Here is a 15,652-nt window from a genome sequence, read left to right on the forward strand (position 1 = left end):
TGGAGCCTGGCTCAGGTGGGTACCTAATGGACTAAACACACATTTGAACTCAGTCCAGTCTGCAGCTCATTAGGACTTTGCCAATCAGTACACAAAAGGTAAAGTCAGAACTTAACAACAAAAATTCCTAAGGTTATGCATTCTTCTGTGCCTATCAACCTCCTTTAGCCTGGCTTCCCTGTCGCTCCAGGCATTGTTTTGGTCTCCAGGGATTTAATCCAATTCTAGCAATCTTGCAGCTGACCCTTGTCTGCTGACTCAGCCTTGTTAAGACTGATCCCCGGCAATGGTGACAATTGTGACAAGGCACATCTGATGAGGGCTCCTCTCTGTCACCCTCACATATGATCTGTTAGCAAATCCTTCCAACTATATACCAGATACAACCACTTCCCACAACTTCCATGTCTATAACACTGGTCTCCTATACCTTCCTCTTATTGCCATGGCTGCCCATCTTCCACCCTTGCCCCCATATAATCTGTTTTCAGCGCAACAGCCAGATGGATACTGCAAAAACATAAATCAGACCATGCTACAACTCTGCTTGAAACATCAGCAGCAACCCTTCTCTCCTAGAGTAAAAACCAAAGTCTTTAAAACAGCCCACAAGGACCAATCTGCTCTCCCCAAGACCTTCTTGGCCCTTTCCTTGACCTCGATCACTCTTCTGCAGCCTCTTGGGCCTCCCTGATGTTCCTACAATATGCCAGGCATATTGCATAAGAATGTAAGTTCCTTAGAATGCTGCCCCTCAACAAACTGTATGTATGAAAAACTGCCTTTTTCTCTTGAAGAAATTGTGCAAAAATCACTTCTTCATAGAGGCCTCCACTCTTAAAACAACTCCGACCCCAGGTATATTGTCTCCTCTCTACTTCACCTTCCCAAATTTATGACATACTCCATCATTTATGGGATTATTTTTGTCCCTCCTTAATGCAAAGTAAGTTCCATGAAAACAAACATTTGTATTTACTGCTGTATCCTCAATGCCTAGAGTAGTACACGGTACATGTGTATTGGGCCCTCAATAATCATCTCATTTGGTCATTAAACTTTCAGCAACCTTGACCATATTTATTGCACTATCTTGCGAGAAAATAAAATTGGGGCTCAAAGTGGTTTAGTACTGGTTGTAGGCTTAGCCCTGCTTCTTATCTGTAACCTTGTCTCCAAGCAACTCCAGAGGCAAAATTGATCTCTCTCAGCACCTGTCCTCTACCTAGTTTAGACCTTGAGAACTCAGGCTGGATTTATGACACATGCCAACCCCCAAAGTAAAGCCCATAGCAGTCAGGTGTGCTTGGGACTCTCCCAGTCTCCCCACTGTGGCTAAACAAAAGGTTCACCAAGGGTCCCCTTGGCCAGTCACAGTCTAAGCAGAATGCCTGATAAAATTCAGTTACTGCCACAGACTCATAGTTTTCTGGCACATATTCACCCTCTTTTATAAATGTGCATTACTCTCGGTGTGTAGCCAGCAGGAAAATTTCCAATGAACACTACTGTGGTCCCATTATCAAAAAAAAGGGCATTAGTAGGGAAACATGCATTATTCAAACCTAGCTAATATGGTGCAACAGGGGAAAAAAATCCCACTGATTTAATCATCCCTAGGAAAAGCAGAGAGGCCCCAGCACCATGAGAACATTTTGAGCTATTGTCACTGATGTTCCAGGGAGGTGGGGATAAGGTGGAAGTCCCTAGAACCCAGTGCAGCCCCTCTGAGGTTAGTCTGGAGAGATGACTCAGCATCTGGCTAAGAAGTAGGGGTGGAGTCAGGGTCTTTATGGTCTCCCTGTTGCTCTCTTCCCCTCTCCTCACAACTGAGGAAAAGCCCCTCACCCTTCTCCCCTCTCAAGCCCTGGAAGGAATCATAGTTTCTGAGTCCATCCTCCCTACTAGTCCCTGGGAAGAACTATGTAACCCAGAAGCACTGTAGCTCCTGAATCACTGGGCTGTTTTTAGGAATTGATGACATTGTCACACTAGAGATAACTACTGCTCTTCCTATTCCACCTCCTGGTACTTACTAAAGGGTTGAGTTTGTTATAGTGATGAGAACCAATAGAAAAAGAGCCAAAATACTCCTAGAGGATGCTTAATTTACATATAAACTTTGTGATTAATCCTTTGAGCTGTGTCTCAGAGTCTGCATCAGCCATGATGCCCTTAGGTACCACACGACCCTGTTACACACATTAGAATCCACAGGTAGAGTACTTATCTTCATGTTAACCTGCAAGAATCAGTGCCCACTTCACTCTGGGCCAGGGCTCCTCATATGAATAACACAGTTCCTAAAAGATGTATAAAAAGGCCAACTGATACAGCTTCAGGCTCAGGTGGGTGGAGCCCACAGCTGGCCCATACTATATGGAAATTGACAATTGGCCTAGAGAGTAGATGTAAGCAAGATTCACATCACCAGGATTAGTGGCATAAAACCTTTACCTCCAGATACCAGGGCCTTACATTCTGGGAGATTCCAGGAAGCAGACACATCCTGAACTCTATACAGCAAACTATCTTTTTAATCAGTTTGCCCAGAGAGGGGGGAACCATCCTGGATCATGGAGCACCAAGGGAAATCAGTCACTAAACATGGCTGTTAATGAGCTGGCTCTGCAGATCAGGGCAGACTGACGGTGCAGTATCAGAGGACAGGGAAGAACTCCTTCTAAATCTTCAGAGAGTACCACCAGTAGGACCAGCCAGAAAGAAAGGTCAAAGTCAGCAGAGGGGTAAAAATAGCAAGAACCTAGAGAATTCCTGGGATGCATTTATTCATGTTTTTTGTCCACTCAGTCATTTGTGAAGTGCGCTCTAGCCTTGTGCCAGTGGTATTTCACCAAAACACTGGTCTCTCTATAAAGAGAATTTGATTACCAGAAATGCAGTGAGGAGAAGACAGTGCTTGAGTTTGCTCTTATGTTTTTGGTCTCCCTCAAATGCCATCCCTTGATGTGTATATGTGTGTACACATATGCATGTATACATGCACATTCATGTCTTCACAAGCACTCACACTCACACAACTACAAATAGTCACAAGCACTCACACACAACTACAAATAGTCACAAACAAAATGCAAGTCACACACATATATTACGCACTTTTCCCTTGTAGGTGAACAAAGTCAGGGCTCCCAAGAGAAGTGTGCAGGCTGTAACTGGCTGATGGAAATCTTACTAGGTACATTCATCTCCTGCGAATGATAATGACTACAGGAGACTGCCAGGCTGCTCCATTCATCCTTTATATTCTGGTTAATTACAAGACATTTCCCCGCTGTTGTAAAGGTTAGTGGGACACATGGTACACATTTAGCTAGAAGAATCTGGCAATAAGAATGGCTTTCTAGTCTGCAGCATGAGTTATTGGGCTGAGCTGACAGGACATGCACCTGTCAGGGGAGGGTGACCTGACCTGCCCCCAAGGCTCTGTAGATGGGCCCTTGAGTTACATTCCTCCAGGGAGCTGCTTCTTTTTGTCCCAGTGAATCCAGACTCCCTTCCCATATGGCAAGCCCCTCTACTTCCCTCATCCGCTCCCCTTTCCCTGAAATGTGGCTGCCCTGTTAGCTGGACCAGTGCTTCCTCCCCACTCTGCTCACTCCGTCCCAAAATCCAGTTGGTTCACTCTTAGAACAACTTTCCAACATATATCCCTCCTTACAGGTTCTAAGCACTCCTGCCTAAATTCATCCTCTCTTGCTTGAGTTTTGGTTACAGACCATCCCCTCCAGCCCATCTTTTAAAAATCTTCTGAAGCCTAAAATCTGTTTTCTTCTTTTTTTGTACTTGAAGAGTGTTGTGTGTATCCTATGTGCTATTCTGCCCTTTCTGCTGATGGTCGGCTTTGTGGCCTGGCCACTTGTTCTGTAGACCTGTTTTCAATGCAGTTTCCACAGTCCTGTGCCAGATGGGGCCAGTGTCTGGAACACTGGCTCCTCCACTCACACAGATTTGTGACAAAGATGTAAAATTCAGTACAATTGACTGAGATCTAATCCTTCAAGGTGTAGACCTGGTGGAACCTTCTCTATGGCTCTTATGGAACCATAGGGAAGATTGCTTCTTAAACAGATTTAGGATGACTTCAAAGTGATAAAGATGACATATCAGCTGACACATAGGATAAATATACAACTACTAGTATTACGCATGACCAGGAGGAAACCAAGGTAGCACCACTACCAGGTACTATACTGGCAAGCCTAGTCATCACAGATGGCTTATAAAGGTATTAATCCAGTAGAGACCAAGAAAGGTCTATTATCAAATTTAGGAAGCAGTAGAAACTCTCAACAACCCCTGAAGAAATTGTTCAGTTTGCCATATTTGCAAACAGAGACAGAAGAGTCAGCTGCATCATTTCTGCTGTCATCACAGAGCTCGGAAGGGTGACATCACAGCAAAGGTCCCAAGCCATTTGGTGATAAATTAGAAATTCAAGCATGGAGTCTGACCAAGGTTGCAGCTCTCACTACTTGAATAACATCCAAAATTCCAAGAGGCAGCCATTAGAATGCTTAAGATTTCCAGGGTCCAGTTCATTGGGCTCACTCTTGAAATGGTTAATGACTATGGCAAGTTTTTCTTCATAATTGCTGGATATACTCTTAGTAAAATTATTTTAAGTAGGCTCAAAATTGGCTTTCAGGTTACATCAGTCAAACTCCAGACCTGGTATGGGTGCTGGTACATATCTGTAATCCCAGTACTTGAGAGACTGAGGCAAGAGGGATCACCATGAGTTCAAGGTCAGCCTGGGTTTTATACTAAGTTTGAACTACAGAGTAAGACCGTGCCTCAAAAAAAAAAAAAAAAAAAACCATAATGCAACACAACGCAACACAACACCTCCAGGTTCTAGTAACATTGAAAGAATCAACAAAGCTATTATAGATGGTGTGGGTTTTGGAAAAGAGAGCTTGTTCCTAAGTCCTGATGGAAAAGGTGACAGGACTCAAGCTGGGAGACACATGCAAGAAATCATCATGCAGTTACTACTAGCGCTGATGAAAAAGGAAGACTAAATGAACATCTGGCAAAACTTCAGATGCAGTACGTCTGCTGTAGATTGATGGGATAAGTGATGTGGAAGCAAATGAAAAGAAATAGTTAAGATATACTGAATGCTACAGGATTTGCTATTGAAAAAATACTATCATGTAGGCACCTTGGTGCACTCCTCTCTTAGATTCACTCCTTCAGCTAATGAAGGGCAAATGATGGGTATAGAAATAGCTAAACGACACCACCAATTCTGGTAATAACCATTGCTCTGAATGCAGGTGTTGAAGAATTACTGATAGCTAAGAAAAGTATGTGAAGCTTCTCAGAAGCTGGTTATGTATTATGCTTGGTGATGTTTTTTAACGTGGCAGAAACATCATTGCCCTGTCAAAGGTTACAAAAGTGCTTGTTGGATGCCACAGGTGTGGCTTCTCTGTTCATTACAGTAGGTCTGGTAGCCACAGGAATTCCTAAAGAAGAAAAGCATGGTGGGGTGGGGGCAGAGTTGGGGAGTGGTATGTTCTAATTCCTGGAATACCACTTGCCATTATTAATGGTTTGGGGTGGCCTCATTAACAATCTCAGATAATTCAGCTGGAGAAAATGACAAGAGAAAAGCTGTTTCAGGAAGTCTCAGTAGCCCTCAGCTACTGGATGATGCTGTTCTGTCCACCTGGATTCCTTCTTCCTATTCTCTGCCAACTTACATCTTCCTGGTCTGTAGCCAGGGCCTAATGAAAATGTTACCGTCTCCCTGTGGCTCCAAGTCTCATGTACAAGTCACCGCCCACTCAAGACTTCATTCAGATCTTTGCTGAAACCTTACTTACACTGATATGCCATGTCCTCCTCTAGTTGTCTCAGGAGCTCAAATATCAGCATCCTGGGACTGACACACGGCAAGGAGCACATAAGTTTCCCAGTATTCTCGTTTCCTAGTTTGATGACTGAATGGATGAATGACTAACTGTTTGAAGAATACATGGTTTAAAATCATTTCCTGGTAAAAGGATGGGTTACACATGTAACGTGGTGAGGTGAGAGGTATTGTATTTTGTGTTTATGTGTTGGTAACAGGTTTACGCTCAACTGGAGCCTAGCTTGTGGTTACCTGGCCACAGGCTCCTGAGCCAGACAACAAAAACTCTGCAGTTTATGCAGAGGGCCCTGGAGATTTGGAGCCTGGAAATGAGGTTGGAAACAGTTCAGCAGCTCAGCAGGCCAACCACAGAGGGAGAAAGGAGCCAAAGCTTGGGCTGCAGGACACCTGTGGCACTTTTCTAGTCTGAGGCTGCATGTTAGCAATAAGCAAGAAAGCAGCATGCTCATATGCAAAACAAGCTCCTGCTTGGTATTACAATGGGTCTCAAGCCCCTCAGCAAAAACAAACTCTTCTCAAATATCTAAGTCTGTTCTGCACACCATCAAGGTCCAGTACAAGGGATCTGGGAGGCCGAGATGATGGTTTTCACTGAGGATTATCCTGCATCTCTTGGTCATCAGAGTTGACTTAGCATGAGAGGCAGCGAGAGAGACTCGGCTGGAGTTTGGCTTCAGGGAGAGGCAGGTGCCAGACAACAGTTGTCAGGTGAGTGTGTGAGGCAAGGTCTCAGAGGAAGAGTCAGTTGAGCCAGATCCTTTTCCCTCACTGCACAAAGTTTCACCAGAGAAATGGAGATCAAGGTTTTGTTTCCTGACCACCTACCTTATGCCTGGTATTTATCAGGGCCTCTTTTAATGTCTAAAGCTTTTGGGGCTAATAACATTTCTGGTCTACAGGTGAGGAGGGTCATAGCAGTCATAGGGTTTTCTCTGTCTTTCTTGCCAGGGAAAACCCTCAATAATTGTGATTATCAGTCATTGAGTACATTTAACAAAGACTCTTCTTTGCATCATTCCTTGTACACTGGGAGGAAAAAGAAAATAGCACCCTGAAAAGGACTGGAAAGATTCCTTACTGGAGGTAAGAGATTGTTGACACAACTTCAGTGGATCTTCCAGAACTGAAAGGAATCTAAAAGTTTCCTTTAAAACTTAAAGATTTCCTCAGAGAATCTTTTAGTAAACTCTTGGGTAAATACCACATAAAATAGATCCAAGAAGGACTGCTCTGGCAGTATACCACCCTCTCATTCTCTGTCAAAAACTTTCTGGGAGACCCTTTTGGTCCCCAGAGAATCCACTTTGTAAAACATACTTTTGGCTCCATTTTGTCATGTTATACATATGGAGAGGAGAATGACAATCTCAGCTTCTACTTCAGCTTGAAACTTTCATATCTCTCTCTGCATCCCAAATCCTTTTTCCCTGAGCTGCAGACCCACAGAATAGCCAAGTAACTACTAGCTAGTTCCCCCAAACCTGAAATCCAAATACTAACCAAGAACCAATATCTCAAGCACAATTCATTTCCTCTCTGTCTCTGTCTCTGTCTTTGGTCTAGGCCATCTTGGTGAGCAGTGACACTTTTCATGCACTTACTCAAAATAGAAGCCTAAGATTCATCCACGATTCCTTCACCTCTTTCATTTTATCCCCTTCCACACCCACCAATTCCAATCAATCATGAGTTCAGCATGGTTCACCCTGAAGATCTCTTTCCTAGTCTGTCTCTCTACAACTTCACTCCTGTCTAAACTCTGGCCCTTATCACTGTATACTTCTGTTGGTTACTTTTCTCATTGCGCAGAAAAATTATCTGACACACAAAGTTAGAAGAGGAAAGGTTTATCTTGGATCACAGTTTGTAGAGATTTCAGTCCATAATCAGCTGGCTCAAGGCAGTTCATGGCAGGCAGAAGGCAGCAAAATCAGCAAGCAGCAAGTGACAGGCAGTGACAACTGCAGTCCTCTTTCGGTACTTTATAGTCTACCCAGGTTACTCACCCTTAGGACAGGTAACACACGCAGGGTGAGGAATTCTGAATCCTAGCATCACACCATAAGTAATCCCAGCATCATCACACACTCTAGATCCAACCATCTCCAAAAAGCTCCACCTATGATCATATGAAGTTTGGGGGAACATCTAGATACAAGTCATAACAATGCTCAAAGACTGTTAGGTATCCTCACTGTGTTCACTCCAGAACAAAGACCTTCCTAAAATGGAAATGTGAGCAAGACTCCTCTCTGATTCCTAATGTCTGCTCTCCTCTCATCCATGATCCATGCCAGAAGTCTGATTTTGTGAACTTTACAGTACTTGATCTCTACGTCATCTCTCAGACTCTGTACTTGCCACCCCTCCCTGCTTACCTTTGCTCTGGATGGCAGACTTGCCCAGGTGTTGGCAACCTTTGTGCAGTGGTTGGCAGTAAATATATTAGGCCTATGGTTATCACCCTGGTCGCAAACTCTGCCCTGGTAGTGCTAAAGCAGCCAGAGACAAAGCGGAAATGAAGGCACATAGCTGTTTTCCAATGCCTTTTATTTATGGGCACTGAAATTTGAATTCCACACAGTTTTTATGTGTCATGAAATATTCTTCTGCTTTTGTTCCTTTTTTCTTAAACTGTTTTAAACCGTGAAACCCATTTTCAGGGTGAGGGTTTTCCAAAGACAGGTGGAATGCTGAATTTGGGCTGCAATCCACATGCACATATATATTTATGGTTCTGTAGATTTAGCAGTGCTAGGTTGTCTTGTCTTTTTTCCCTAACTGCATGCTTTGTCCAGCTGTCTGTCTGGCATCTTTTCCAGACTCTCCTTTAAGTCACTGCCTCTTTTGTACCTTTGTTCTTCTATGGTTTTTCTTCAGTCTCTCCAGCAAAACCAATTGGTCCTTCATCTCTAGTCCTAGACCTTTTAATCAGGCCTCTATCATGGCTCTTAGGCCATGTAGATGTTAGAGATCAAGGTCTGGGCCCCTGTTGAGCCTGTTCTCCTGGAGAACAGAGGTGGGTCTCATTGAGTTCATCTTTCCACAGTCACATCTTAGTGTCACACAGAGAATGTTTGTGAAATAGTATCCATTGTCCACCTGACAGCCCATTAGGGGCACATCCCAACCAGCAGTCAGACCTTTCAGTTCTCTGAGTATTAATCAAAACTTCTGGACACAAACCCCCTAAATTCTGATTGGACTAAGACAAGGATGGAATATGTCATATTGTGGATTATTTATCTATCTGTAAAATTTTAATTTAGTTTTTGTTCCTCTGAGAAAAATTACCCATCAATATAATTAGAGTTGGTAATTATTACCTCTGAAAGGCCATAAATCACTTAGTCTCTAATGTTGTAACTCTGAGTATTGGTGAAACTAATCCCCAGCCAATGATGATTCTTCACCGGAAGCTGGTTTCTCAAGGCTCTGGACTGTTTTTAGATTTCTTTGCCTTGTTCTGTGCCCCAGAGAGCTGACCTCTGTGAACTTCCTGCAAGCAAGAAGGTCCACTGGTGAAGCCATCCAGCCTCCCAGGGTATAAGGCAGGCAGACCAGGACCTCTGCTCCCTGCTGCTGGCTTCCTGTTGGGTTGGCTGAGGGAACCCAGAACAGGTTGGATGAGGGAGAAGAGAGGGTTCAGGTCACTGATCCCATGGCCATTCCTCTTGCGCTATAGGTAAGCAGTAGCATTTCCGATCTGGCAGGGGCCTCTCTTCCATGGCTTCAGTTATTCTACTGAACAGCTGAGCCCTTAGAGCCGAGTGATGGTAAAGGCCCCTGGGTGTGAACCCTACTATCTCAGCTTCTGTAAATTGTCCCTTCACTAAACTCTCTTTAGCTAAAGCCAAGAAGTCTCCAGTATATGATGTCAGTAGTGCTGAGGCTGAGAAACCTCTTTATGGAGTTACCACCTCAGTTACTGAATAATCATTTTATAGCCTTGCACCATACAACTTCCATCTGGAAAACGGCCCCGGGGAGAACATGGAGAAACACAATCACAGTCATGAAACATTGCAGATTCAGACTAACACTGCTGGGCTTCAAATCGGGCCCCAAGCTATCCTTAATGAGACTCTGAGCATGACATGCATGTTCTCTACAGCTCGCTGTCTTCATCTGTAAAATGGGGCCAATAATAAACCTACTCTCTGCACCCGCAACTAGGATGAAGACTGAAGTGTCATGTGTCTACAATCTCAGTAGCCACCTTAGACACAAACACACAGGGACATGCAAGCCCTGTCCGGGGATAGGTTAGGGGAGGTAGGATCTGCTTTCTCAAGAAGAAGGCCAGGAACAAAATGAGGTTTTACAGATTGTGAGTTGTTTCCTGCTACAGAGGCTTGAAATTAATATAAAGGTTATAGTCAACATTTAAAAATGGAAAAGAAAATTTCAGGGTACATCACATTTAGTATAAGTAAATACCTTTTGGTGACATTTTCCTTTTAGTTGCCTGTGTGTAATTGTGTGTGTGTGTGTGTGTGTGTGTGTACGTGCACGTGTATCAGTCATACAGGAAAAGGGAGACCATAAGGAAAGAAGCACCATAGAAAAGACACTGTAGGTTTTGAGAAGAATTCGTAGAACCAAGAATGAATTCAAGTTTTACTATTTACGGTATGTGTGATCTTGGACTATTTACATACCTATCTGAGCCTCAGCTGGAAAAATTCAAGCAAATCCACAGTAAGGAGGAATGTATGGCACAATGCATATACAGGGCCTGGCACACAGTAGGTATGCAAGCACTGTGTGATCTGGAGAGCCTTGACTATGTTTTTGTTGCTCTTGCCTGGCATCAAACCTTAACCTATTACAACACATGGCTCCTTGGTCACTTGAAATGTGAGAATCACCCAGCACTTATTTAACTAGAAAAAAATCATTATAACATTCAGCTCAACTTTTCTATTTGGGAAAACACAGCAAAGAGATGCAGAGAGGTACCTCTAACACAGAGGCCTAGTCTCAACAGTGACAAAACATCTTTAGGAAAACTCCTCTGACCAGGGGATTTCCTGTTTACTTTGTAGATATTTCAAAGGTGACCCTAGGCCCTGAGTAATGATGTGACACATTAAAGCTCAGATCCTAAAGATAATGTTTCTGTCTCCAGTGCAGCATTTATTCTAGTTTTTAGCAAGAGAGCCTGACTCCAGGGACCGTAGGAGGAGCTCTAGGTGGACCAGGAGACCCTTGGCCTTGCAGCCCCAGGACTTCATAGAGGACCTTATTCATAATAAGTGCGCAATACAAGCGCATTGTCAGATCTACTAAAACCAACAGCGGTTTGTGATTAGTAACAGTTACAAGCTTAATGAGCACATTATGAGGCCAACCTTCGCTGTTTATAAATTTAGGGCATTTTGAATAAACTCCAGGTTGAGAAGGAAGCCCTCCCCACTCCTATGCATCTAATGCCATGTTGGATCTCTTCCAGCTGCAGAGCCCGCTCCACCTCTTTTTCTGGATTAATCTGCTTCTTTTTCATGGATGGCTCTTGGGGCTAGGAAACTCTTCATTACTGGAGCAGAAATGTGCTTACCTGCAATTTCCACCTGCCACTCCTGGTCTGATCTCTTGCCACTAAGACTGCTCTTCCCAGATTGGAGCACACGAGCTCCACTGCTCCCTGAAGTGTTTTGTCTTTGTTTGCAATACAGCTGTGTTCTAGGTAAAATGAAAATGGGGGGAAGTGTGGGATGCACCCTCGCTGTGTAGGGAGAACAGCTATACACTGGTGGGCAAGAGGATGTCTCTGGCTCAAAGATGGCAGGTCAGGTAGTCTTGGGAATGTGACTTCACTTCTCTGAGCATCAGTTTCATTGTTCCTATAATAAGAATGGGAACAGTATGCACCTCGCAGTGTAACTAATGGTGAAATTATACTAAATGATGCATATTTAGTGCCTAGCACTGTGCGCTGCTCCAGGAAGGTATCTGGGCATATTTCCTAGTAAGATCAGCCTGGCCCAGGGACAGTAACTACTGACCAAGGAATGTTACTCCCTGGGATAAAGGACCACAGGACAAATGCAGAGATGTACAGAAGCAGAGACCTGGGTCCACAGACAGCAACAGATGGGGAGGGAGGGATGCCCTGAATCCACACTGTGCACAGGTTTGTCTTTGCCACCTACAGAGGAGCCTTGACCGTCCTGATGCTGCTCACCTTGGTACTGAGCACTGAAGCCGCGCTGCCGGTGGTTGCCGTCCGATGTAAAGTGCAGTCGCAGCCAGTTCTTACTGCTGATGACAGGGGCCGGGAGGCTGCCTCCGGTGAACCTGTGGGGACAGGACACAGCAGGGTCAGGGAGCAGAGTTGAGAGGTGGCCTTGTCATCCCAAAGTCTCCTTACTCCCCAGGTGGGCTCCACCTCAGCCCAGGCACGAGGCAGGGGACCAGAGCTGTGCTAGCCTGGAGCCATCCAGAAGCCTGGGCCTGTGCACCTCCAGCTGGCTTCTCCAGGGCCTCCTGTCACCACAAAAGGCCTGAGATGTGGAGAGGGCGGACTGGCTCCCAGGGCAGCAGAGGAGCGGAGGGTCAACACCTCTTACATCCCCCAACCATCCCATACATCCCCTTTCTTTAGGCCTTTGCCTTTCATGCCTGGAATATACCTACCAGTAATCCTTTCTGCTGCAGCATCCTGTCACCTGAGAGGATTTCAGGAATGTCACAGGCCTGGAGAGCTTTTCTACCTTTCCTGGCTTTGAAGCCTTACAGATCTTGGTTCAGATCTGGCCTTCACCAGTGAGGCTTTGGGCTCTACTCACTCTTTCTAAGAATAAGAATGACACCAGCCTGAGGGGTCTGTAGGAATAAGAGAAAACTGAGCACAGAACCAGCATTCCACTTCTGGAATGTAATCTTCCTTCCTCTCCTCTAGGAGGCACAATACTTCATCCCAGTTATAATTCACTTACCCAGCCATGTGTTTCCCTGAGACAGTTCCTCAAAGGACACAATAATGTGGCCCTGTGGTCAAGAAGCTCACATCTTAGAGGGACTGGAAATGCCCCCCTTTAGAAAGATCACCTAATCCTTCTGAGATTCACTAACTTTATCTACAAAATGGGAAAAATAAAAACTTCTCCCTCAAAAACCTGCAACGATTCAATGAGCTAATGCACAGAAGTGATCCTAGCACAGTCATTGTGAGAGTAAGCTCTTGTTAACGCACTGCTGTTATGTTCTTCATCTTAGTTCCTAGCACTGAACACGAGACTTGCAATGAGGCAGATAAGGAAGGGTTCCAGTAACACGCTGGTGGCCTAGTCACAAGAGGATAACTCCAAGAGTTTGATGAATGACCCTTTACAAAGGCAAGGAGAGGATAGGAGGGAGGTGGTACCCTGGGACTGGTAATGAGGCAGGAGCTAGACAAGGAAATTTCAGATGAAACAAGGAAGGGTCTGCTTTGTAGCTTGCTTCCTGGGCTACATTCACCTTCTGAATCAAACACTAGCCCAGAACCAGGGTATGTGGGTGCAAATACAATGGAGGAAAGTAACCAGATGATCTAGTTTATATACAGTATGTCTCCTGGCATACGTCCAGGGATCTTCAGCAATGTTTTGGCCAAAGTGGCTCTTAATTACCATGTCATTAGTGATGCTGTTTTTGACCCTTTCCTCTTTGAGCATCATGACAATTCCTTCAAAGGGCACAAAAAGTCACAAACCTCACTGCATGAGGGAGGAGTATAAGCCAAGCTACCCGTTAGCAGAGACCAAACCGCACACCAACCTTCAGTCCTACTCCAAACACTAATGTTTAAAATCCTCAGCGCAAGCACACTCCTATCCTGTGGAGTGTACTTTCATTTTGCAATAAATCTTTGATCTTGCCACTCGTTTTGTGTGTCCTGCTCAATTCTTTGTTCAGGATATCAAGAACCTGGACAAGATCCCTGATTTGGAAATAGTAACAGGGAGCTCATTCCTACTCCTTCTTCTTCAACCTCTGAGCAGAGAAAAGAAATGTCCCCTAAGACAGTGCTTCACAGCAAAAGCCACTATATAGACCCAGATCTTCAATAGCCATAGATGGTTTGTGAAGATCCTATCAGGAAAACGGTGTGAATACCTAAAGCTCACTGTCCTCCCATCTCCTCTTGATGCTCCTGTTGATCTAGCCCAACTGGAAGGCAGAAGAAAAGTGAGGAATACTGACAATAGGTTAGTCACCCCAGGAATGCAGCAGGGAAAAGGTGAGGGATACACAGAAGAGATCCAGCATGGTGGGACTTCATAAATACTTATTAAAACAAAAGACTTAACCACGGAGCTTCACACCCTGCCAAACTGAATTGTTACTATAATGAAAATGCTGACTTATACCAAACTCTAGGAATATAACCCATATCACTAGGGTAGGAACTATTATAGAAACCAATTACTGTATTTCACTAGATCCCATTTAAAATAGTTTATTACAGGGTGAGTCATTTAAATTTTCTAAGGAGTCACAAATGGTGCTGTGGACTCCCCGCCCCCCTTCCCCCAGTTCGAATTCAATTCTATCTCAGTGACAAAGCTAGGCCATTTACATAAGGGAAGTAGAAATAGGGAGAATTTACCTGAATAATTCAGAAACCAAAGCCTCTTTACTGCAAAAGGAATGAGGGGAGGGTGCTAGGGTCTCCAAGGGCAGGATGAGGGGAATGATCCAGCCTGGAACAGTGGTCTGGGAGGTTTCTCCGCCCCTAATATCAGGCAGAATGCTTGAATCTCCAAAATACAGCTGGGATTGGGGCAGCTTCCATTTCTTCCATGACTTTCCAGTCCCAGCAATCCCGGAAATTATTTGTTCTTTCCCAAGGCTAAACTTGGAAAAGCCTCGAGCTGTCCATGCATCTTTGCTCTGCGCTGTCCCTTCCTCTCCACATACGCTTAAACAGTTGAGAGGTTTTTGGGAACCCATCAAAGAATGAGAGGTTTATATGGAACAATCCTCATCAGATTCTGTCATTGAGATGGTGCCATGCTTTGCTTAAACCCTCCAACAAGCTGGTCATGGTGGCATCTATCTGTAACCCTGGCATCCTGGGAGGTTAAGGCAGAAGGACTGCAAGTTTGAGTCCCAATCCAAGCAGTTCAGTGACTGAGAAAAACACTTCTCAAAATAAGAATCAGTAAAGGGTTATGGATGTAATTCAGCACAAAGACCCTGGATTTGAGGCAGAAAAGGAGAAATAAGATAGGTAGGAAAGAAACAAGGAAAATCTTAATTTTTAAATTATACTTTTGGAAGTCTGCAACTTCCAGTCACGAAGCTATCTAAGGTTATCCGAATCTGTGCTTCCTAGGCTTGTCTGTGCTTCTTAGGTTTGTTTGTTTGTTTGTTTTCAGGTCTGTCACACTGCAAATCTCTTAAAGATACTATAGACCCACATATTAGCTTAGTTGATAAGCTAAAGGGCAGAAATCTGACCTTAATATAGAGAAACACAGATTCAAAGCATTGAAAAGAATGTCCTTAAGTAAAGCATTTTAGATCATCCCTTTTTAAAAATACAATAAACTGGTCTGGGTCCCTATCTTTCTCCTATGAAATGGGTTACCTTTTACCTGTCAAATGAGCCAAGTTCTTTCTATCATGGTTGGACCAAACTTTCTATAGATTCACAAATCCCAGATTTCTACTCTCCAAATCACACAAATATTCCTAGCTCTGGATTACAAGGCGCCCTTCTTTTGAGAGCCTGCATTCTTGTCTTGAGGGTTACTT

At 44.2% G+C, this 15,652-nt stretch overlaps 1 protein-coding gene across 9 annotated transcripts in view; it reads right to left on the reverse strand.

Moving 5' to 3' along the window:
- The window catches only part of Csmd2 (CUB and Sushi multiple domains 2), a 566,560-nt gene that overhangs the window by 286,192 nt on the left and 264,716 nt on the right, over positions 1–15,652 (reverse strand). For all 9 annotated transcript variants that reach the window (XM_063236033.1, XM_063236032.1, XM_063236031.1 and 6 more), the window contains exon 6: positions 12,093–12,205. In XM_063236033.1, the coding sequence (XP_063092103.1) occupies positions 12,093–12,205 (113 nt within the window). The remainder of the gene's footprint in view (positions 1–12,092; positions 12,206–15,652) is intronic.

This window comes from Cavia porcellus, unplaced genomic scaffold (genome assembly GCF_034190915.1).
Source record: "Cavia porcellus strain 051 isolate PalLab524CR breed Dunkin Hartley unplaced genomic scaffold, mCavPor4.1 scaffold_25, whole genome shotgun sequence".
NCBI lineage: Eukaryota > Metazoa > Chordata > Mammalia > Rodentia > Caviidae > Cavia > Cavia porcellus.